This window comes from Rhinopithecus roxellana, chromosome 3 (genome assembly GCF_007565055.1).
Source record: "Rhinopithecus roxellana isolate Shanxi Qingling chromosome 3, ASM756505v1, whole genome shotgun sequence".
Classification (NCBI taxonomy): domain Eukaryota; kingdom Metazoa; phylum Chordata; class Mammalia; order Primates; family Cercopithecidae; genus Rhinopithecus; species Rhinopithecus roxellana.
The window spans coordinates 39,745,302-39,770,453 of record NC_044551.1 but is presented as its reverse complement, the minus strand read 5'-3'; the positions used below and the strand labels follow the sequence as shown (position 1 = coordinate 39,770,453).

General features: G+C 46.1%; 1 protein-coding gene across 2 annotated transcripts; it reads right to left on the bottom strand.

The window, feature by feature from the left end:
• Positions 1 to 9,189: 9,189 nt before the first annotated feature.
• ATOX1 (antioxidant 1 copper chaperone) lies at positions 9,190 to 24,899 on the bottom strand. 2 transcript variants are annotated; one of them, XM_010358656.2, is made up of 4 exons: positions 24,771 to 24,870; positions 18,597 to 18,672; positions 12,621 to 12,791; positions 9,190 to 9,326 (listed from the first exon to the last, which is right to left on the bottom strand). In XM_010358656.2, the coding sequence occupies exons 1-3, from the start codon at positions 24,774 to 24,776 to the stop codon at positions 12,667 to 12,669; spliced, it is 207 nt and encodes a 68-aa protein (XP_010356958.1). In that variant the 5' UTR covers positions 24,777 to 24,870; the 3' UTR covers positions 9,190 to 9,326; positions 12,621 to 12,666. The 2 variants fall into 2 exon arrangements, with proteins under 2 accessions (XP_010356958.1, XP_030782877.1); XM_030927017.1 differs by lacking the exon at positions 9,190 to 9,326 and having other exon boundaries at positions 24,771 to 24,899.
• Positions 24,900 to 25,152: the final 253 nt, after the last annotated feature.

Below are 25,152 nucleotides of genomic sequence, written 5' to 3'. Positions count from 1 at the left end.
CATGAAAAACAAGAAATGATTGCTAAACTCTTAAAGATCAGAGGAGATGAAGGAGACCTGATGACTAAAGGCAATGTGGTACACTGGATTGGATCTGTGTCCAGAAAGAGAGCACTTATGAGAAAGCTGGTGAAATCCAAATAACAGCTGGAGTCCAGTTAACACTGTACCAGCCAAACAGTGGCTCATACCTGTCATCCCAGCACTTTGGGAGGCCGAGATGGGCGGATCACCTGAGGTCAGGAGTTTGAGACAAGCCTGGCAAACATGGCAAAGCCCCATCTCTACTAAAAATACAAAAATTAGGTCGGGGCGCGGTGGCTCATGCCTGTAATCCCAGCACTTTGGGAGGCCGAGGTGAGCAGATCACGAGGTCAGGAGATCAAGACCATCCTGACCAACATGGTGAAACCTTGTCTCTACTAAAAATACAAAAATTAGCTGAGCGTGGTGGTGTGTGCCTATAATCCCATCTACTCGGGAAGCTGAGGCAGGAGAATAGCCTGAACCCGGGGGGCGGAGGTTGCAGTGAGCCGAGATGGTGCCACTGCACTCTAGCCTGGCGACAAAGCAAGACCCAGTCTCAAAAAAAAAAAAAAAAAAAAAAAAAAAATTAGCCAGGCAGGCTGAGGCAGGAGAATTGCTTGAACCTGGGAGGCAGAGGTTGCAGTGAGCCACAATCACTGTACTGCACCCCAGCCTGGGCAACACAGTGAGACTCCATCTCAAAAAACAATGTGCCAAGGAGCTTTGGTACCAATGTACCAATTAGATCTTAGTTTTGACAAATGTGTCATAGTTATGTAAGACATTAACATCAGAGGAAGCTAAGTGAAGGATATATGGAAACTCTCTGTACTATCTTTCCAAGTTTTCTATAAATCTAAAATTATTCCAAAATAAAATTTGCTGGGTGCAGTGGCTCACACCTGTAATCTCAGCACTTTGCGGGGACATGGAGGGAGGATTGCCTGAGCCCAGGAGCTCAAGACTGGCCTAGGCAACATGGTGAGAGACCCCTTATTGCTACAAAAAAAAAAAAAAAAAAAAATATTAAAAGTTATTTTGTTAAGAAAAGGGGATCAATGTTGCTCTGAAATGAAAATAAAACTTGATATGAAAATGCGCCTATTAACTATTCAGTTAGTGAAAGAAGCAGGTAATAAAACATCAATACTAATAAAATGGTTAGTTAGCACTTATTGAGTGCTTACAGCATGCCACCCTCTGTGCAAAATGATTTCTGTGGATTATCTCATTTAATTCTGAGAATCACCCTATGATGTCAATGCTATTATCCTCAATTTACTGTTAGGGAAACAACGGGCTAGATGGTTTACATAACTTGTCAATAAAATATGGTGTTAGTCTAACTCTGGAACCTGAGTTATAAGAAACACTACCATATATCACCATTTAGCTTTACTTATATTGTCTATATTTACAGAAGCCTAAAAAGGATATACTCCAAACTGTAAGAGAGAATTTTCTTTGTCATATGGAGACCATGGGGGAGGGTGTCACATAAATAAAATTATTTTAGTTTTTTAGTTATCCTGTAATATCATAGTAAATTAGGTATTTGCATTAATAACAACAAAAAATGAGGCAGTAGGACTTTTGATTTCAAGAGGACTGTCCAGTTCTAACACTTTAGAATATCCAAGGCCCCTGACATCTCTGGAGGTTTGGTCTGAGGCAGAGGTAGAGGCTTGAGATGTCAGTAGGGGGATTTCTCAGCTCTCAGGGTGGTGGGTGGTGGGGCGTGGTGAATTTGAGCTTTTGGAGACTCTGGGCTGTGCTTCTAGCCTTAACCTTCCACCTCCAGCCCTCCTTGCCATCTCAACAGCTTTAGTGACCTCTCTAATTACTAGGAACACAGGGAGAAGCACAGCTTCTGTTTTGGTAAAAAAAGAAGTCATATACCCACAAACCAGTGCTTCAGTGAGGGTTGTCACCAAATTGGACTCTGGAAGTGGTCTGAGGAAAGCATAGGGGCCAGGCTTGATGTTGGAAGTAGCCTGACCTAGCAGGCTCAGTCCTTTTACAAAGTTGTAAGATCCAGGGACACGTTTTCAAAGGTGTAAAATGGAGAAGCCAGGCCAGGTGCGGTGGCTGACGCCTATAATCCTAGCACTTTGAGAAGCTGAGGTGGGATGATTGCTTGAGCCCAGGAGTCTGAGATCAGCCTAGATAACATAAGTAAGACTCCATACCTATAAACAAATTTTAAAATTAGCTAGGTGTGATGGCATGCACCTATGGTCCCAGCTATTTGGGAGGTTGAGATAGGAAGATCACTTGAGCCCAGGAGGTCAAGGATGTAATGAGTGAGCCATGATCACACCACTGCACTCCAGCCTGGGTGACAGGGTGGGACCCTGTCTCAAAACAAAAACACAACAGAGAAGCCAGGCTTCATTGAGCCCCTACCATGCTGGGTGCTTTATATGCATTACTTCCAATGTAGGTACCATCCAGAGCCACATTCCCCAGATAAGAACAGAGGGAGTAGCCCGCCTGGGTTCCTTCTGTGTGATTCCAGGCTGTGCTCCCAGCCTTAACCTTTCACCTCCAGCCATCCTTCAGTAACTTCCCCCAGTAAGCTCTCTCCTTAGGAGTCAGGAACCCTGTGAGCTGGCAGAGGATCAGTGGAGGCCCAGAATGGTTTGGCTTTTCCATGTTTTCTCAGCTTCTACTCTCAAAAAGGCATCAACAAAGGGACTAGTGACCAGGCGGTCATGCTCTTTCAAAACTCTTTCTCCAAGGAATGGCTGAGGAGGGAATTTGGGATTTCCCTTGGGAGGTGGAGCAGAAAGGGAGTAGTAGGGAGGACAAAGGAAAGACCTGCTTCTGAGGAATGACCACAGGGAAGGGCTAGGCTGATGCCCCACATATCAAGACAAACCCAGTTCCAGTCCAGAGAACTGCCAGGGATATAGATAAGGGTGGGTTCAACATCAGAACTTCCCCTAGCAGAGCTGTCCAGAGCAGAGCCAGCAGCTCACAGTGCTCCCTTTCAGGGGCAGGGCTGCCGTGCAGGTGAAGGAAGGCTCATGGACCACCCATCAGAAGGAGGGCATGTGGACATCTGTTCCTAAGATCCTACAATGATAATAACAACAGCAAAACTGAGCTCCTTCTATGTGCACGTGTCATCTCACTTCACCCTAAGAAGGTATTACTCTCACCTTATAGGTGTGAAAACCGAGGTCCTGGACAGTTCTATTTATTTATTTTTCAGAGATGGTGTCTAGCTCTGTCACACAGGCTGGAATGCAGTGACGTGATCATAGTTCACTGCAGCTATGACCTCCTGGGCTCAAGTGATTCTCCTGCCTCAGCCTCCCAAGCAGCTGAGACCAGAGGCACTTACCACCGTGCCCAGCTCATTTGTCCTGGACAGTTAAGCTATTTGCTCAAGCTTACACATCTGGTAAACAGTCTGTTTATCTGCAGAGCCAGCATTCTTATCCAAGATACAGCTTACTTCTAGGCATCAAGGGATTTATGATTTTAAAAGGATTAAGATCCTTGGAGCCCATGATAAACAGACCAATGGGAGGTAACATCCTTATTTTTAGAGGCTTTGATTTTATTGCAAGGCCCTGGTTAGTAGTCATGAGATTTACCTAGGGACATGAAGACTTTCCTTCTCTGAGGAAGCAGATTAGAAAACTTGTCTTCTTAAACTAAGTGGCCACAGCCCTTAAAGACATGGAAATCTAAAAGAAGCTCTGATGGACACTCCCAAGAAATTACAGACTTGAGTCTTTTAGAGACTGGCACTAATTAAAGGCGAATGTCATGGAGAGGGTGGTGACCTGAACAACCATTCACCTCCCACATGGCACAATCTTGAGGTTCCATTTTACTTTTCATAATCTGCCAAAGTTGAAATAATCTAGATCTGAAATTTTTCAGACTTCAGTTTTCAAACTTCAAGTCGTATAATTGTGAAACTTTCTGGCCAGACAGTTTTATTTGTGGAATGCCATCATCAAGAATGAGGCACATGAAGATCTTTAATTCTCACAATGGTCAGAGTAGTTATGACCCCCATTTTCCAGAATAGGCAACTGAGTTGCACAAAAGAATCAGGAACTTTCCCAAGGTCACACAGTTTTTAAGTGGTGAAGGAATTTAAATCCGGATCTGCTGAAGTCCAGAACATGGCTTAGTACCACTGGGGCTGTAGGCGGAAGCCCAGTAGATAAAATTGTGAGTTGGGGCAGGCACAGTGGCTCATGTCTGCAATCCCAGCACTTTGAGAGGCCAACGTGGGATGATCACTTCAACCCAGGAGTTCAAGGCTGCAGTGAGCCGTAATTGCACTGCTGCATTCCAGCCTGGGCCACACAGCAAGGCCCCATCTCTAAACGATAAAAATAAATTAAAAGATACAAATAAAATTATGAGTTGAGCTGCTCTGGTTTGGGTTTGGGTGTGTTGGGTTGGAAGAGGCCAGCTCACTGAGACTTTCCCTTGTGCCCTGTAGGACCCTTGGAAACGTTGATAGCACAAAAGCAGTTAAAAAAAAAAACTGGAAACAAATGTCCTTCAACAGAGGAATGAATCACACCTTCTGGTATATTCATTCAGTGGAATACTTACTACTCAGTGATAAAAAGATAACATTTCAAAATAATTATGCTGAATGAAAAAGCTAGACAAAAATGAGAGCATACTGTGTGATTGCATTTATATAAAACTCTAGAAAATGCAAACTAATCAATAGTGACAGTAAGCAGATCAGTGGTTACTTTGCCTTGTTGACCTACCCATTTGCCTGGTGTTCCCAGTAACCAACCCTTGTTTCTGGGCTTGATGGGGTGAAGCTCCCACCAACTTTGCCTTGTTGACCTACCCATTTGCCTGGTGACCAGAGCCTTGGCTTGTCCAGTATCCACGTTACCATGACTGGAGAGAAACCAGTCGTGTGGGGGCAAGGAGAGGGTGGGAGGGATTACCAAGAGGTGCCAGGAAACTTTTTAGGTGATTAATATGGTCACTATCTTGATTGTGGTGATGGTTTCATGAGTGTGTGTGTATGTATGTGTATGTGTTAGATATATATGTATCTTAATTATACACTTTATTCCTTAGGTAGGAGATAGCGAAAAAAGTTTACACTTTAAATATGTGCAGTTTATTGAATGAAATTATACCTCAAAAAAGCAGTTAAAAAAAACTTTAGCTGGGTGTGGTGGCTCATGCCTGTAATCCCGACACTTTGGGAGGCTGAGGTGGACAGATTGCTTGAGCCCAGGAGTTCGAGACCAGCCTGGCAACATGGTGAAACCTTGTCTCTAAAGAAAATATATATATATAAATTAGTCGGGCATGGTGGTGTGTGCCTGTGGTCCCAGTTACTTGGGAGGCTAAGGTGGGAGGATTGCTTGAGCCTGGGAGATGGAGGTTGCAGTGAGCGGAGACTGTGCCACTGCACTCCAGCCTGAGTAACAGAGATCCTGTCTCAGAAAAAGAAAAACAACGACACACACACACACAAAAGAAAAACCACACACACACACACACACCACTTCAAAATTCAAAAGACTTGCTCAAGCTCACTCAGCATGCTGATGGGGAGCCAGGCCAGGCCAGAGCTCCCCCTGTGACTCACACCTATGTGAGGAAGGGAGCCTCCCCCAAATACAGCCCCCAGGCTTCACCCCATACTGAGGGCCAGGGTGGTTTCTCTCCAGTCATGGTAACGTGGGTACTGGACAAGCCAAGGCTCTGGTCACCAGGCAAATGGGTAGGTCAACAAGGCAAAGTTGGTGGGAGCTTCACCCCATCAAGCCCAGAAACAAGGGTTGGTTACTGGGAACACCGTAGGGGAGGCTGTACTCACAACCAGGGATCTTTGACAAAAATAGAAACCTGATAGAAGGATTAGAAGAGACAATCTCTTCCTCTGTCAAATTACCTGGGCCAACACCTAATGAGCACTTACCACGTGTCAGGGTCTGCCTTAGCTCGCTATCTTATGGAATCTAGGTAAGGATGGAATGATATCAATGCAAGGGCATGACACATTAAATAGGCATCCCCCAAATGGTAGCCGTGACTCATCAAATATTCCCTAAGTGCTTGCTCTGGGTGCAGAGGGAACAGATGCTTGGGCTGATCCTCGAGGCCAGGAAACATACGTGGACAGAAAGCTTTGCCACAACACCGAAGTTTGTGAGATAAATGCTTTGAGGGCCAAGAGGAGAAATAAATTACTTCCAGCTGTGGAGAGGTTTCATGGAGGCTGTGGTATGTAAGGGAGGGAAAGGAATTTGTATATGGGGACAAGGGAGGCTAGTAGAGACCATTCCACTTACAGGGGGCAGCATGAACAAAAGCAAGGCACCTGAGAAGCGGGCTGGCTGACTGCAGTGAGGAGTGAGAAAGCCTAGAAGGGTGGGCTAGGGCCAAGTGCACAGGGAAGCCCCAGAGAAATATGTGGACACATCTGCTCCCCACCCCCACTCCTGCAGAAGCCTGAGCTCCGCTGTGTGATTCACTGATTCCGTGGACAGCCAGCTGGGCTGCTGGTAGGCGTGGAAGCTTCCCTAATGCCTCTGTGGCCTTGGAAGAACAGAGCCAAGTGCCTCAGCTAGAAACTTGGATTTCAGCTGGGGGTGGTGGTGTAGAGAGAACTCAAAGGAAATGAACCCCTCTGAGAAGCACTCACTCTAAGAAGCACCAGTGTCTCAACTCTTGGGCATTCCCAATAGGCCAGCCAGTCTGCACCAGACCTCCCAGGGCAATGGAAAATGGAAAAAATCCTCAAGTTTGTTCTCAGAGCCCAGAGAAACTTTTCTTTAAAAAGAAACTGTCTTAAACTTCTCTGTGGATGGTCAAGTCCAGGAGACACTGCCATCTGGTGGTCAAGAAACACATTTACCTTATGGGCTGGGAAGGAGTCCCTGAACCCGAGGGGCCACAAAGGCAGAAATGGCCCTGAGATTTGTTTAGTACTTTCATTATGGGATGGAAATTATGCTTGCAATCAGTTTAGAGTTGAAATAAAGTGTTACTTCTGGCTACTAAGTTCCCTGAGGTGCAGGCATTATGCATTGCGCAGATGAGGAAACTGCCCATGAGATAGATGAGGTGGCTGGTCCCATGTCTGAGCTGGTCAAGTGCAGAGCCAGGTCTTATTCCAGTCTCCAGCAGCCCTGGGTCCCCAGTAAGTGCCCAATAAATGGTTAAAGTGGTGATTCTCAACATGTGACCCCCAAGAGCCTTTCAGAAGGCACCTGAGGTTAAATTTAAAAGCTTCTGTAAGATGCCTTTTCCGTTGGCCGGGTGCGGTGGCTCAAGCCTGTAATCCCAGCACTTTGGGAGGCCGAGACGGGCGGATCACGAGGTCAGGAGATCGAGACCATCCTGGCTAACACGGTGAAACCCCGTCTCTACTAAAAATAAAAAAAAACTAGCCGGGCGAGGTGGCGGGTGCCTGTAGTCCCAGCTACTCGGGAGGCTGAGGCAGGAGAATGGCGTAAACTCGCGGGCAGAGCTTGCAGTGAGCTGAGATCCGGCCACTGCACTCCAGCCCAGGCGACAGAGCAAGACTCCGTCTCAAAAAAAAAAAAAAAAAAAAAGATGCCTTTTCCTCCTTAACAATTGTACGGTAAAGTTTTCCAGAGTCTAAATGAATGCAATGACTTCATCTAGTCCCAGTGGCTAATGGGATGTGTGCCTGGGTATTTTTGTTTTAAAAATTCCTGTTTTAATTTCTAATGTAATATAACCCACATAACCAAACTGATAAATTTTTAATTTTTTTTTTTTTTTTTTTGAGACGGAGTTTCGCTCTTTCGCCCAGGCTGGAGTGAAGTGATGCAATATCAGTTCACTGCAACCTCCGCCCCCTGGGTTCAAGCGATTCTCCTGCCTCAGCCTCCAGAATACATGGGATTACAGGCATGTGCCACCACGCCCGACTAATTTTTGTATTTTTAGTAGAGATGGGTTTCACCATATTGGCCAGGCTGGTCCCAAACTCTTGACCTGAAGTGATCCACCCGCCTCAGTCTCCCAAAATGCTAGGATTACAGGTGTGAGCCACTGCACCTGGCCAAGATCCTCAATAATTTTTAAGAGTATATAAGATCTACTCAGGAGGCTGTAGCAGGAGGATTGCTTGACCCCAGAAATTAGAGGTTACAGTAAGCTATGATCATGCCACTGCACTCCAACCTGACTAGTTTCAACCTGACTCAGCCTGACTGGAATTCAAATTGCCATTGTGACAGATTTTTGACTAATGAAATATTTTAAAAATGAGTGGCAGCCAGGTGCACTGGTTCATACCCGTAATCCCAGTACTACGGGAGGCTGAGGTGGGTGCATCACCTGAGGGCAGGCGTTCAAGGCCACTTTGGGAGGCCAAGGCAGGAGGATTGCTTGAGCTCAGGAGTTCAAGATCAACCTGGGCAACATAGCAACACCCCATTTCTAGAAAAAAACTAAAAAAAAAAAAAAAAAAGGTGAACTGGGCATGATGACATGTGCCTGTAGTCCCAGCTACTTGGGAGGCAAGAGTGGGAGTATTGCTTGAGCCCGGGGGGTCAAAGCTGCAGTGAGCCCTGATTGCACCACTGCACTCCAGCCTGGGTGACAGAGTGAAACCCCATCTCAAAACAAACAAACAAAAAGCCAAAAATGAATCACTAATATTTTCTGTATGATTTTTAACCAGCAATCACTGCTCTAATTGATTTACATGTATCACTTCATTTAATCCCCATAAACACCATTTGCAGTAGATGCTATCATCACATTTTATGTCTGTGGACACTGAGAGGTTAAGTGGCCCAGCTGGGAGGTACTGGAGCTTGAACTCTATCCCAGGCAGTTTGTCTCCACAGCCTCTTCCCACTATTCCACTTGCCTTAACATTTGATAACCTTTTGTGCAATTCACTTGATAGACAAAAGTTTTTCAAAATATGAAATCTACGAAACTTGTGAAAAGAAAGGGGATCACTGTTCTGGGTCAATGCCTCTACTTTACAGGTGAGGAAAAAATGAGGCCCAGAGAGGGGAAGTGATTTGCTAAAGATCACACAGCAAAGAATCAGAATCTACAGGGTGTCTGACTCCCAGGTGGGAACTCTCAAAACTCCAACCCGAGTAAGCGTTAACCACCTACATGTGAGCAAGCAACACCAAGACCAGGCAAGACAACATCTCCAACAAAAGCAGCTTGATTTTATTGCGGGGAAGCTAGGAAGGAATAGGACAACTGAGGGTCTCCACAGGAACACCATTGCCCAGCATAACTGCCAAGTCCCAGGTCTGTCTGGAAGCCAGGGGAGGATCAGTATCCTAGGAAAGATGGAAAGTTAGGTGGAACAAAGGCGCCATCTGCTGTGGACATAGCGATATTGCAAAGGCAATAAATGCACAAGGAGGCATGGGTGAGGTGGAAAACCCAGGGTGCAGATGCAGGGGCAGGACTAGATCCCCAATGTCCAGCCCTGCACACTGCTCCCATGAAGTCTGTTACACTCCCATGAACCTATTATACTCAGGTTGGCTGGAACGCATTAACCTTGCTAAGCCAATCACTGCCAAAGCCCTCTTCTGGGGAATTTCCAGGACTGCCAGGATACTCAGTCAACAGTTGTTACAGTTTATGTTGGAAAGGCAATGAACAAAATCATGAGCAAATAAATCTGCCAAGAGTCAGATGATTAAGGTGACTTCAAAAACCAATAAACACTCTATCTTTGAGGTTCCCAAGCCTGGCTTCAAGTGGGTCACTGAGGAGCCTCAAAGCAGACTTCAAAGACATGTTGCCTGAGCACATGGACTAAAGCTGGCTTATTTGGGTGATTCTTACTGAGTACTGTGCATCTGAATTTCCAGGAGCCTTTCCATACAATACATGGTTACTGAAATACGTACAGATAAGATTGTATGATGTCTAGAAGTTGCTTCAAAATAATCTGGGCAGGAGGGAGTGGGCATGATGTCTGGAATTTGCTTCAATATAATCTGGGTGTTTCATCACCCAGATGAAACAATGAGGACAGTGGAGTTTCTAATTCAAGATGTGTGCATTAGGGCTCCCCTACATGGATATAGATAGCTCCAGAAGAGTTTTTTTCCTTCTCTCCCTTCATTCCTTCTTGTCACAGAGTGCTTTTATCAAAAAATAACAGGCCTTGGTGAAATAAACACTAATTGTTGGATCTGGGTGACGGGTACTTGGGGATTCATTCTATCACTCTACTTACATATGTTTGAAACTTCCTATCATAAAAAATCTAAAATAAATAAAAAGTACCATGAAAATTACTAAGCCATAGGAAGGAATGATTTACAGACACATGCTATGACTTGAATGAATCTTGAAAACATTACACTACATGGAAAAAGGCAGACACAAAAAGGTCACATATGATGTAATTCCTTTTATATGACCTGTCCAGGGTAGGCAAATCCAGAGTAGTAGAAAGCAAATTAGTGGCTGCCAGGGGATGGAGAAATGGGTAGTGGGGAGTGACTTCTTAATGGGTATAGGGTGTGTTTCTGAGATGATGAGTAAGTTTTGAAACTAGAGAGAGGTGGTGGTCGTACAACATTGTGAATGCAACAAATGCCACTAAATGATAGACTTTAGCCCATTTATGCCTAGTGTTCCATTATTGGAATGCTAAGCTTGTGGGAGTTATTTATATCCTACTGCTCAAGGTCATCACCAAGGTTTGATTTTTCACATAAAAAACTTTGCAATATTCAGCATAAATGGGTTAAAATAGTTAATTATTATGTCTTGTGAATTTCATCTCAATAAAATAACATGAGAAAACATGTTTTCTATGAGAAAAACACATTAAACTACACATGGTTTACATCCAACAGATATTACTTTTTTAGTTAAAAAAATTAATACGCCCAGGCCTAGAGTTTCTAATCCAAGATGTGTGCATTAGGGCTCCCCCATGTATATAGCTAGTTCAGGAAGAGCTTTTTCTTTTCCTTCTCTCCCTCCATTCCTTCTTGTTACAGAGCATTTTCATAAAATACAATCTTACAGGAAGCCCAATATGACACAGGGCTGTTTGGGAGCTATGGAGGGTCCAGAGCCCCATCCACTCACCCTCCCTACGAAACCCTGGGTGAGGAATGATGTAAGAAACACTGTTCTTCAACATTATGGAAACAGCTGATGTTTTACTTCCCTAGAGGATAAGCCTTCATATGTGGAGAGATTGCACACCAATCCCCACAAGGCAGAAAAGCAGGTTGGAGGTTTTAGCCCCATTTTACCGATGGGAAGACCAAATCTCTGTAATGTAAAAAGTCCCCAAAGTCAGTGTGGAATGAGGACAGAGTTGGAATCAGAATCCTAGATTCCTCGTTATTCATCCTGGGCTCATTCCTGAATATGCGTTCTATCTATGGATGGAAAGTGCATGACGAAAACAGATGCATCTGACATCTTGTGACTTGCATGTGATGTTACCACATACACAGAACACTGCCATGGCTCAGGTTCCAAATGTACGCCTTTGGGAAGGAGGCTATCCTCAAAGAGGACCTACCAGTCAGTTGTGGCTGGCCTCTGTCTGCGGGGTCTCCGTGGGCCCATTCACAGGGACAATGCCACCAGTAACAGTAACAGAACTCCGATTCAGGATATCTGACTTTCTTCGTGCCTCTGCCACTCACCTCGGTGGACTTTGGTTGAATCACTTCCCCTCTCTTGGCCTCATTTTTCTCAGTCACAGTCAGGGCACCAAACCACATCAGAGATGTGGCGATCATTGTAATTCACGAGCCAAATGTGCTACATGGGCAGTGGTAGCCAGAAGTGCCCTGCTGAGACTGGCTGGATCAATGAGTAAGGTCTGCCTGGTTCCAGAGTGAAGACTGCTGGCACAGTGCCCCTTACTGCCTCACTGGATTACAAAAAAGTAAAGGGAACATCTAGCTCAAACATGCTATTGTTTTTGTACCAGTCTGGACAAAGGGCATGCTCAGGAAGCTGACAACAGTTTCAAGTAAAGAGGGCGGCACAGTCTGAATTAACTCACTTGGTCAGGGCACAGGAGAATAAGGCCCAAGGCATAAGTGTCAACTCTGATGAGACAGTCAGTTTATCAAAGCCAGAGCCATGTGTGGTGATATGTGCCTACAGCTCCAGCTACTTAGAAGGCTGAGGCAGGAGGATCACTTGAGCCCAGGAGTTAAAGGCTATAGTGCACTATGATCACACCTATGAAGAGTTACTACCCTCCAGCCTGGGCCACACTGTGAAACACCGTCTCAAACAAACAAACAAACAAAGGAGCTAAAATGCACTGCTTAGGGTCATAGACTGTAAACTTAAACCCTGCTATCCATGAACTGCAACCCCTAAGTCCGAAAGAGGGCTCTGGGAGACTTTACAGTGCTCTGTCCACTCACAGGGGCTGTAAGAATTCCCTGAACTTGTGATTTGCATTAGACAATAATAAAATATTTGTAACCACTTCAAAGAAGGTAGACAGTGGATTGAAAAGAACCCAGGGGGCTCTTCTGCTCCACTCAAGCTCTCAAAGACCAAGGTGTTAGCTCTGATGAGAGGCGTGAGCAGTAGGTTTGTTCAGCAAGTGCTGGGGCCTTACCCACCTGCTCCCTTTGGTCCATCCTGCGGGCTGTGGGGACCAGGTCCCTACTACTCGAGGCCAAGGTAGGAAACAGTCTTTCCTGTTTTCTTCAGGGTTGCAAGCAGAGTGTCCATGCTGTGCTCAGATTCAATGCAGATCTTCTTGTTGGGCAGGTCAATGTCATACTTAACTCCTGCAGGAAGAGGAAATGGGGTATGGGGAAAGGAAACACAGACCCTCCCAGTTACAGCAAGAAAGAGTTCAGGCTCTAAATTACTATTCACAACCACCCTTGCCCTTCCTCTAGAGCAGGGATTGGCGAACTTCTTCTGTAATGGGCCAGAAAGTAAATGTTTTAGGCATTGTGGACCACATATGGACTCTGTTGCATATTCTGCGTGTTTTTTTATAACTCTATTCTTGAACATACAAAAATAGGCTGTGAGCAGGATTTGGTCCATGGGCTGTAGTGTGCCGATCCCTGCTCTATACTAGGGCTTTCTGAGACAGAGACTCACTCTGTCGCCCAGGCTGGAGTGCAGTGGCACAATCTCAGCTCACTGCAACCTCCACCTCCTGGGTTCAAGTGATTCTCATGCCTCAGCCTCCGGAGTAGCTGGGATTACAGCCATACACCACCACATCTGGCTAATTTTTGTATTTTTAGTAGAGACAGGGTTTTGACATGTTGGCCAGGTTGGTCTCAAACTCCTAATCTCAAGTGATCTGCCCGCCTTGGCCTCCCAAAGTGCTGGGATTACAGGCATGAGCCACCACGCCCAGTCATGTTTTTTTTTTTTTTTTAATTGCAAAAGTAATATAGACACTTCTTTTTCAAAAAAGCGAACATTTCTAAATAAAAGTAGAAGCGGTAAGGCCCCCTAGTGATCCTACCCCTTGAGATCACTGTGAACAGTCCAGCTTCTATCCAGACTTTGTCCCAGATAGACAAATGAAAAATAATTCCTCCAAATGGCATCACACTACATAAACAGGTCTTGCTAATATTTTACTTTTTTCTTTATTTATTACATTTATTTATTTATTTAGAGACAGGGTCTCATTGTGTTATCCAGGCTGGAGTGCAGTGGCACAATCACAAATCACCGTATCCCTGAACACCCAGGCTCAAGTGATCCTCCCATCTCAGCCTCCCATGTTGCTGTGACTCCAGGCACATGCCACCATGCCTGGTTAAGTTTTGTATTTTATGCAGAGACAGGGTTTTGCATATTGCATTTGCAGGCTGGTCTTGAACTTCTGGGCTCAAGCTATCTGCCTGCCTTGGCTTCCCGAAGTGCTAGGACTACAGGTGTGAGCGACTGCACCCAGCCCATTTTTTTTTTTTGAGACAGAGCGCCCAGGCTGGAGTGCAGTGATGTGATCTCAGCTCACTGTAGCCTCTGCCTCCCGGGTTCAAGCGATTCTTCTGCCTCAGCCTCCTGAGTAGCTTGGATTACAGGCATAAGCCACCATGCCTGGCTAATTTTTGTATTTTTAGTAGAGATGGGGTCTTGCCGTGTTGGCCAGGTTGGTCTTGAATTTCTGACCTCAGGTGATCCACCTGCCTCAGTCTCCCAAAGTGTTAGGATTACAGGCGTAAGCCACAGTGCCTGGCCCTATTCTTTTTTTAAAAGCTACAATCTTCCATAGTGTGAACGTACCACACATCCACTTAATTAATCCATGTTAAAGGTCATTGAGGATGCTTCTAATTTTTCACCACTATCACAATGTTATAGCAAACATATTTGAACTTGTCTTAAAAAAACTTATAAAAATATTTTTATACAGTGAATTCACAGAATGGAAATTGTGGGGTGACAGATGTTTGACACATTTTGAATGTTTTTAATAGACATTGCAAAATCGCCCTCCTAAATGGCTATGCCAATTTATAGCTCCTCAGCAGCACATGAGAGGACCCAGAGTTTTACTCTGATGAAAGAGCACACAGAAAGAAAGGAAAAGTCTTGAGAGGTTCTAGGCCTGGCCTCACCATTGACTTGCTAGGTGACCATGGGTGGCAGGGGTGGGGTCCTGCTTCTCACAGGCCTCAGTTACCTCATCTGTACATGAAGGATTCAGGGCTGGCCAGCTCCTGTGGTCTTTCCAGCTCAAGAATGCCATTAATCTGTGATTCCTCAGCCCTAACACTCTTCTTTTAGGGCCCTAAGCAACTCAAAAAACCCTCCTGACTTTCTCAAGAGGCCATCCAAGTAGGGACAGTAGGAAAAGATGGGGAGAAACCTGCCGAAGCTCAAAGGCAGATCCCCCAGCAAGGGGCCTTAAAAATCATATGGTTGGCTGGGTGTGGTGGCTCATGCCTGTAATCCCAGCACTTTGGGAGGCTGAGGCGAGTGGATCACTTGAGGTCAGGAGTTCGAGACCAGCCTGGCTAACACAGTGAAACCCCATCTCTACTAAAAAGATGAAAATTAACTCAGTGTGGTGGCATGTGCCTGTAATTCTAACTACTCGGGAGGCTAGGACAGGAGAACTGCTTGAACCTGGGAGGCAGAGGTTGCAGTGAGCCGAGATCACGCCACTGCACTCCAGCCTGGGAGACAGAGTGAGACTCCTTCTCAAAAACAAAAACAGGCCGGGCGCGGTGGCTCAAGCCTGTAATCCCAGCACTTTGGGAGGCCGAGACGGGCGGATCACGAGGTCAGGAGATCGAGAGCATCCTGGCTAACACGGTGAAACCCCGCCTCTACTAAAAAATACAAAAAACTAGCCGGGCGAGGTGGCGGGCGCCTGTAGTCCCAGCTACTCGGGAGGCTGAGGCAGGAGAATGGCGTGAACCCAGGAGGCGGAGCTTGCAGTGAGCTGAGATCCGGCCACTACACTCCAGCCTGGGCAACAGTCCAGCCTGGGCAAAAGAACAAGACTCCGTCTCAAAAAAACCAAAACCAAAACCAAGAACAAAAATCATATGGTTTCCCAGCCTGGGCAACAAAGTGAGATCTTGTCTCAACAACAAAAAAAAAAAAAAAAAAAAAATAGCCGGGTGTAATCCTGTAGTCCCAGCTACTCAGAAGGCTGAGGTAGGAGGATCACTTGAGCCTGGGAGGTTGAGGCTGCAGTGAGCTGAGGTCGTGCCACTACACTCCGGCCTGGATGAAGTTCCTGGGGTGGGTAGGTGTCCTTGAGCTGTCAAACAAAATTAGGCCCGTTCCCACTTCATCCAGAGCCTGCTGCTTTGTTTGAGGGGCTCCTGTGCAGTTTCATTTTTAAAGCGTCAACAGGCCAGGCACAGTGGCTCCTGCCTGTAATCCCAGCATTCTGGGGGGCCAAGGAGAGAGGATCATCTGAGGTCAGGAGTTTGAGACCAGTCTGTCCAACATGGAGAAATCCCGTCTCTACTAAAAACACAAAATTAGCTGGGCGTGGTGGCCCGTGCCTGTAATCCCAGCTACTCGGGATACTGAGGCAGGAGAATTGCTGGAACCCGGGAGGTGGAGGTTGCGGTGAGCTGAGATCACGACATTGCATTCTGGCCTGGGCAACAAGAGCGAAACTCCATCTCAGAAAAAAAAAAAAAAAAAAAAAAAATCAGCCAGGCGCGGCGGCAGCTACCTATAATCCCAGCTACTCGGGAGGCTAAGGCAGGAGAATCGCTTGAATCCAGCGGAGGGCGGGTGAAGCAGGTTGTAGCCAGCAGAGATCATGCCACTTCACTCCAGCCTGGGCAAAAGAGGGAAACCCCATCTCAAAAAAAAAAAGCATCAACAGCAGAAGTTGATACAGATACACAAGATATACATTCCTATACCACAGCTGGGGAAACCCAGGCCTGAGAAACAAGGGCCCACAGTTATGTGGAAAGTCAGCAGCCAGGTTCTTTCCACTGTTTCAGTTTCTTTCAGATTAAGATCCCAGTTTACAGGGCCAGAGATCAGCCACTGACTTGCTGTGGGACTCTGGGCAAGTCACTTAACCTCCTGGGTACTGGCATCAACATCCTCACTCCAAAGATGGAAAGTACAGCTCAGAGGACTGCTAACGAGATCACATCCATGTGGAAGCCATTTGAAAACTTAATGTCATTATTATTTAGGGTTTTAAAAGAGAAAATTTTAGAAGATTGTGTGACAGTTCATGTAGGGGAACAAGAAAAGAAAAAGTCTTAGAAGGCTGACTGAGCACTGGCGTTGCCAAAACTCTGATCACAACTCAGTTATTACCTCATTCAGTCCCAGGACCAGATCCCAGCCCTCTCTGGGCCTCAGTTTCCCCAGCTGTGAAATGACAAGGCTGGATGAGACTGATTGTTGAAAAGAGGTGCTTTAAGGATAGCTGCATGTGGCCAGGTGCAGTGGCTCATGCCTGTAACCCTATCACGTTGGGAGGCCAAAGTGGGCAGATTACTTGAGGTCAGGCGTTCAAGACCAGCCTGGCCAACATGGTGAGACCCCATCTCTATGAAATATACAAAAAATTTGACAGAAATCGCTTGAACCCAGTAGGCAGAGGTTGCAACGAGCTAAGATCATGTGCCACTGCACTCCAGCCTGAGCAACACAGCGAGACTCCATCTCAAAAAACAAAACAAACAAAAAAAAAAACCTGCATGTGAGCAATTCAAAATTACTTAAAAAAATTTTTTGAAGCAAAGAAATAGAAAAAGACAAAATTTTAAAAAAATTGTTACTTTAAAAAAATTTTTCGAACTGAACAATGAGATCACTTGGACTCGGGAAGGGGAACATCACACACTGGGGCCTATCATGGGGAGGGGGGAGGGGGGAGGGATTGCATTGGGGAGTTATACATGATATAAATGATGAATTGATGGGTGCTGACGAGTTGATGGGTGCAGCACACCAACATGGCACAAATATACATATGTAACAAACCTGCACGTTATGCACATGTACCCTGGAACTTAAAAGTATAATAAAAAAAAAAAAATTTTTTTTCCTTTTTTTTTATTTATTTATTTTGAGACAGGGTGTTGCTCTGTTGCCCCCACTGCAGTGCGGTGGCATGATCTAGGCTCACTGCAGCCTCAACCTCCTGGGCTCAAACGATCTTCCTATCTCAGTCCCCCAAAGTGGCTAGGAGTACAGGCATGTGCCACCATGCCTGGCTAATTTTTTTGGTATTTTTTGTAGAGATAGGGTTTTACCATTTCGCCCAGGCTGGTCTCAAGAACTCCTGAGCTCAGGCAATCCGCCTGCCTCAGCCTTCCAAAATGCTGGGAACACAGGTGTGAGCCACCGTGCCCAGCTCCATTTAAAAAATCTTAATAGCGGCTGGGCAGGGTGGCTCACACCTGTAATCCCAGCACTTTGGGGGGCCGAGGCAGGCAGATCACCTGAGGTCAGGGGTTCGAGACCAGCCGACCAATATGGAGAAACCCCGTCTATATTAAAAATACAAAATAAGCCAGGAATGTAATTTACAAAATTACAGGCACATGCCTGTAATCCCAGCTACTCGGGAGACTCAGGCAAGAGAACTGCTTGAACCTAGGCGGCAGAGGTTGCGATGAGCCAAGATCACACCACTGCACTCCAGGCTGAGCAAGAAGAGCAAAACTTCACCTCAAAAAAAAAAAATTTTTTTTTAGCAGAAAATGACACTCAAATGTGTCATGCAGTACACACTGGAGATGACCAATATTCACTAGTACTGCCACGGTTCCAGAGCTAGTCCTGGCAGTTCTAGTTAATTTGGCTAAATCCCAGCTCCGCCATTTACTGACCATGTGATCCCAGATAAGTTAACGTCTCTGAATTTCAGCTGTCTCCTATTTAACATGGAGCTAGTCAAACAAGCTGTCTGAAATGGCTGTGGTGAGGATTAAATGATGTGATGCACATAAGAAACTAATAAGAGTAGCTGGCACGTGCTAAGCCCTCAATACATTTCAGTTTTACTGTTATGATCAGCTTAACCCTAAGCCTCTCCTGCAACATCTGCATGCATCTGAACATGGCATAAGTGCATCTGTCTCCTCTATCCCACCCCCAACTGAGGGCCACTCACTCACCTCCAAGCTTATCAAGGACCCGAGAGACAGCTTCAGCACAGCTTCCACAGGTCATGTCCACGGAGAACATGTGCTTCTGAAACAAACAAAGGGGGAGCATGACCCGAGCCCTGCAGAGTGACCCACACACAGTGCCAGCAGACAGGCCCACTCAGGGTCGAGAGAGAAGGCAGAGAGACTGGGTAGGACCTGGTTGGCATCAGACTCATCTGGAGCCTGTTTCTGAGCTCCAGTCTCTTCAACTATAGAGTAGCTAAGAGTTTCTACCTCACAGGTGGTATTCAATGGAATCATCCCCATAAATCCTTTAGCAATGTCTGGCACATAGTGAATAGAATCACCTGGAGATCTAGTTTAACATGCTTTTTCCCAGTCCTACCTTCAAAGCACTGATTCTTGAGCTATGAGCTTTGTCTCAGGGCCACCAATAACTCTGACAGGGATGGGCCCCCATACTTATGAACGAGAAAATTATTTTCTGCACTAGAGTCACCTGTAGCTTGCAAAAACTACAGGTTCTGGTCAGCAGGTCTGGGCTGGGGAATCTGTTATGTCTAGTCATTATCCCAGGTGATTCTGCTTTCATCCAAGGGCTGCATTCTCAGTGGCAGCATCTGGGTCCAGGGAAGAGAAAGGATTGCCTGGGTTCCCCAGTGGGTTGGAGGCCAGGCAGGAAGGGATCCCCGGCTCCTAGTCTTCATGTAAGCTCTACATTCTACAGTCTCCAGGATATCTAACAGATCAAGGGTCTGAAGGTAAGCACCCAGAAGACAGAGGTTTTGTTCAGTTCACTGCTGGATTCCTAATACTTGGAACAGTGCCTGGACAGAGTAGGTGCTTAAAACATATTTTTGAGTCAATGGATAATTGACATGGCTGGTTTGAACTTCTGGGTCTTTTGCTTTGCTTTCACACAAGGATTACATAAACCAATACTTCATTTTAAAATCTCTGGAAATGAGACAATCTGAAATTAGATAAATCTGGCTTCAGATACCAGTTCTGACACTACTAATTGCATGATCATCAATAAGTTACTTCTCTGTGCCTTAGTTTCCACATCTGAACATTGGGGGTAAGAGTCCCTCTCTAGATTTGTGAATGGGATGAATACAGGATTTTAAGTGTGGTAGCTAGCATCCAAGATGGCCTCAATGATCTCTGCCTCTGGTATTTATGTCCTTGAGTAATCCCATTCCAAATGTCTTGGGTTGGTCTGTGTGTCTTATAGAATATGGCTTGAAGTGAGGTTATGTGGCTTCTGAAGATATCACAAATGTCATAAAAGACACTGTGACTTCTGTCTTGCTCTCTTTCAGGGGTCACTTGCACTAGAGGAAGTCAGCTACCAAATCATAAAGATATTCAAGTAACCATAAGGAGAGGTCCACAAAGTGAGAGACCCAACCCCTCGAGCTAACAAGCATGTGAGTGAGCCATCTCGAAAGTGGATTCTCCAGCTCCAGTCAAGCCTTCAGATGAATGCAGCTCCAGCCAACATCTCACTCCAACTTTATGAGAGCCTCTGAGCCGGAGCCACTAGGCCAAGCTGTTCCCAAATTCCTGAGTCTCAGAAACTGTGCGAGTTACTATAAATATATTTGTTGTTTACTACAAAGTTTTGGGATAATTACTAAGGAGCAATAGATAACTAATACATTAAGGAAATTAGAGCCTAGTACTAGGTTCCATTGGGTAAAAAATTAGCTATTGGGTTATTATTAATTTCTTCCATTTGTCTCTCCTGTTTCCCTTCAAAAATAAATGGCTACATTTTTCATGGAGCACTTCAAAATATTTCAAGTCTATTACCTCAATTGGAATTCTGGGTGTAGCGATATATCTTGCTGGAAAACCACAGGCAAAATCTCTGCTCCAGAAGGGCTCCAGTTCCCTAATCTATACCAAAAGGGTATTAGCTAACTCAGTTTTTTTTTCAACTTCAGTGTGTATAGGAAGAATCTGGGGACCTTGTATAAAGTGCGGCTCCCAGACACCTGCCTCAACTGGCTCTATGGATGTGCAGCAGGCCCTGCCACTCCTCATTTTTAACCTACTGGGGAGAGACAGGGAGGCAAAACTACAGACCTGAAAATAAAGTGGCTAAGTGGCTTCTAAAACTCTTTCCAAGTCTCTAAACACCTCTGAGTCTGGATTGTCATTGTGCTCTACAGAGGAAACCAAGACCAAGAGTTAAACAGCTCGATTTTCCAGTGTAGACTGTATGACCTTTGTGACTAGTAAACTACTACTTTTATTAAGGCCAAATCTGCAAAATCTGCCTTAAAGAAAATGGTCAGTCTTTCCTTTCTTCTAAACATCTCTGATTTTTCATCTTGTTTCATGATTATTCAAAGACAGCAACAATAACAAATTCTGGAAAGAAGGATTTGCAGTAGGTATTACAAAATCTTGTCTTTAAAATGTGGTCCTCAACTGAACAATATGAGCATCACCTGAGAGCCTGCCAGAAATGCAGAATCTCAGGTCCCTTCCCAGAAGTCCGGAATCAGAATCCTCATTTTAACAAGACACCCAAGTCATTCCTGCCCACATTACAGTCTGAGATGATGCTCTCCTCTATTAAAGAATTTTTTAGGCAGGGCAATGTGGCTCATGCCTATAATCTCAACACTTTGGGAGGCTGAGGCAGGCGCCATCACCTGAGGTCAGGAGTTCGAGACCAGTCTGGCCAACATGGTGAAACCTGTCTCTCTACTAAAAATAGAAAAAAATTAGCCAGGCATAGTGGCAGGTGCCTGTAATCCCAGCTACTTGGGAGGCTGAGGCAGGAGAATAGCTTGAACCCAGAAGGCAGAGGCTGCAGTGAGCCAAGATCATGCCACTGCACTCCAGCCTGGGCAACAGAGCAGGACTCTGTCTCAAAAAAAAAAATAAAAATAAAAATCTAAAGGCTGGGTGCAGTGGCTTGCACCTGTAATCCCAACACTTTGGGAGGCTGAAATGGGAGGATCACCCAGGATTTTGAGACTAGCCTGGGCAATACAGTGAGATCATGGCTCCATTTAATTTAAAACAAAAAAATTATTTAAAAAAAAAAAATGATGATGCTCTAGAACATGGATTGGCACACTACAAGCTACCTGTTTTACAAGGGAAAAGGTTTTGTTAAAACATAGCCAAACTCGGGCCACGTGTGGTGGCTCATGCCTGTAATCCCAGCACTTTGGGAGGCAGAGGCAAGAGGATCATGAGGTCAAGAGATTGAGACCATTCTGGCCAACATGGTGAAACTCCGTCTCTACTAAAAATACAAAAATTAGCTGGTAGTGGTGGCGTGCGCCTGTAATCCCAGCTACTCAGGAGGCTGAGGCAGGAGAATCACTTGACCTGGGAGGCGGAGGTTACAGTGAGCTGAGATCATGCCACTGCACTCCAGCCTGGCGAGAGAGCAACACTCCGTCTCAAAAAAAAAAAAACAAGAAACAAAAACAAAAAACCATAGCCAAACTCATTTGTTCACTTTTGCACTAGAATGGCAGGGTTGAGTAGTTGTACCAGAGACCCTGTGGGTTGTGAAAACTAAAATGTTTACTATTTGGGCCTTGTAAAAAAAAGTTTGCTGAGTCTTGCTCTAGGATAACCAGTAGAAAATTGATTAATCAATGGTTTGCACTTATATACTGAGCCAAAGTTTGGAAGGGTTTGCAAGCTCAACCTAAGAGCTAAATCTACTGATTGTCTATTATATGTCAAATTGTCTTTATGCAGTATCTAAGTTAGTCCTCACTGAGCCTGGAAAGAAAGCTATTTATCTTATTTCACTCAGGAGGAAAGTGAAGTTCCCAAGAGTTCACTAAGTGGCCTGCAGTCATGTGGCAAATACCTACTGAGTATGGAATATGAACCTAGGCTTTCTTCGCTCCAGGGAAATCCTGCTCGTTCTGGAATAGCAAAGTACACCACCAGCTCTCATAACCGTGACTCTCAGCAGAAGCTCCGAAACTAGAAATACATTTTTAGGGAGCACAGTTTTTTGCTGCCCAAGGACCTAAAGTCAACAAATACCTGAAACTTTCAGTTGCTGATTACAGGGAGTAGGTCCCATCCCCCACAGTATAAAGGTCAGAAGTGAGAAATCAGCTTCTGGGTATAAAGATTACAGTTCAGTGCTCTCCTCCTCCACCTCTGAGGGGCAAAAATAAATTTGAGGGTGATGGAAAAACTATTTCATGGACAGAGTAATCACTTCTTTATAGGAGAAGCTCAAGATTGGCTCTACTACCGGATGCATAACTGGGTAGTTCTGGTTCCTCATGGCCTCTGGGGTCTTTCATAAAGACTTATAAAATGGGTAGATTTTAAAAGCCAGTAGGTTTAAAGTAGGTTTTAAAAGTCAGTAAGTGGTGGCCAGGCACGGTGGCTCATGCCTGTAATCCCAGCACTTTGGGAGGCCGAGGCAGGCGGATCACAAGGTCAGGAGATCAAGACCATCCTGGCTAACACGGTGAAACCCGTCTGTACCAAAAATACAAAAAAAAAAAAAAAAAAAAAAAATTGGCTGGGCGTGGTGGCAGGCGCCTGTAGTCCCAGCTACTCAGGAGGCTGAGGCAGCATGACATGAACCCGGGAGGCGGAGCTTGCAGTGAGCCAAGATCACGCCACTGCACTCCAGCCTGGGCGAAGTAAGTGGGACGATTTTTTTTTCTTTTTTTGAGACGGAGTCTCGCACTGTTGCCCAGTATGTGTATATATATATATATAAACATATATATATGTTTTTTTCTTCCCTTTCCAGTTTTAAGGCAGTCCCTTGACTAACACCCTCCTTCCTTCAGTTGCTCATCTTGTGGTACATGGTGCCAGGCGCCCTCCTCATTCCCATCATTTGCTCCAGAGGGTCTTTTGTCAAAATCCCCAGAAGATACAGAATACACTGATGATCAAGCTGGCCTTTTCCTCATTGCCACCCCCCACAAAAAATCTTGGTGACCTTCACTCTTCAAGTCCCAGGGAGATTAATACTGTCTTTTACCATTGCCACAGGCTGACTTGTTCAACTGGTAGGGCTGATTCTATTAGATTCCTTATCCATACTTTGTTGTTGGAGGATTTGTCTCAAGGCACCTGGCAAGGTCCAAGGAAAATGACACCTGAAATGTTAGTGGCTCTGCCTAGGGGGCGTCAGGCTCACCTCTCAGCTCCCAAAGGACAGGCTGCTAAGACACATGGCATCTGTGGGATACCTCTTGATATCCACCTGGCCCAGAGCCATGAATTACGCACCTCGAAGACAATGCTAAACACCACATGACCCTAACCAAGCAATTGAGATCAGACCATCTTCCCAAGCCGGTATGACTGCTTTTGCCAGGCACCTGCGATGTGGTCAGGCCTGGAGAGATGGGGAGCCTGAGGACAAGGAGCTGAATCCTGGCTCTGCCAACTTCAACACGACCTGGAATAAGTTACTGGGTTTTTTATATTTTTATCTGCCAAAGCCCTCAATTCTTTATATAAAAAACGAGGCCACGAGCAACAATATACTGAGTGATCTGCAAAGGCAGGCTAAGACTGATTTCCCAGACTCTGCCACTGAGCAACTGGTGACTTTGAGGGGGGTTCCTGAACCTCTCTGGGGCTTATGGGTTCAGGCTGACAAAGTGTCTCCATTCAGAGTCGCCCAGAGCTGATTTGAAAAGTAAGCCCTGGTGGGCAGGAAAATTAAGAAAAGCATGAACCTCTGAAAACCTGCCCGGTCCGTGAGGTTATAACCGGGTCCATCCCCTTGCCCAGAGCCTCCCCACCGCCCTCCTTCAGGCCAGCTCCGCGGGCAGGGCAGCCAGGAGGAAGGCTCAGGGACTAGGCGTCTCAGTTCCCGCTGGCCACCAACTCCCCGCGTCCTGCTGAGCGACCCCCTGCCCCCTCTCTGGGTCTATTTCTCCGTGTACGCAGGAAAGGTGTGGGCTTGTCGCCCCTGGAGGCCTTCCAGCTCCGACGTTTTGAAGCCTAGCTCCTAGATTAAACTCTCTTCGGATCCCATTTTCTGAAGGGTCGCAAAAGCTGGGGGCTGGGTGGGGTAAGCTGGGGGACAACAGCGGCTCCGGCCGCGGCCTGAGCCCTTCAAGAGAAGCATCCGGTCAAGCCGCTGTGCAGCCGAGGAGGAACCCGGGGACTGCAAGTCTGCGTGGCGGGGACGGCGCAACCACTCACCGGCATAACTGAGGCAGCGGCGTGGCGGCGGCGGCAGCAGTGGCAGCAGCGCCTCTCTGGGCTCGGAGGGCGGGTTCGGCTGCGCTTCCGAGAGTGCGCGCTAGAGGCCCCTTCCCGGAAGCCCAACCGCCTCCGGGCCAGGCCGCGAGGGAGGCCCCGCCCCCTCCGGGCCTCAACCCTGCCGGCCGCACCGCCCCATTTCCGCCGGCCACGCTTTTGGTCACCCGGCCTGGACGGAGAGAGGAGGTGAGAGGAGCGCTGCGTTGGCCTCCATCGACTGTCGGCCTTTTTCAGAACGCCTACTTCGGGTCAAGCTTGTGTTAGGGAATACCAGAGAAGGGCACCGCCTTGAATAGGACAGATTCATCCATCCCTAAAAGGA

Bases quoted from the DNA above. Each gene is read 5' to 3' on its own strand.
- ATOX1 (XM_030927017.1), bottom strand. The intron at 12,792-18,596 runs GTGAGTGAGTGG...CTCTTCCTGCAG, and splicing joins GGTCCTTGATAAGCTTGGAG to GAGTTAAGTATGACATTGAC.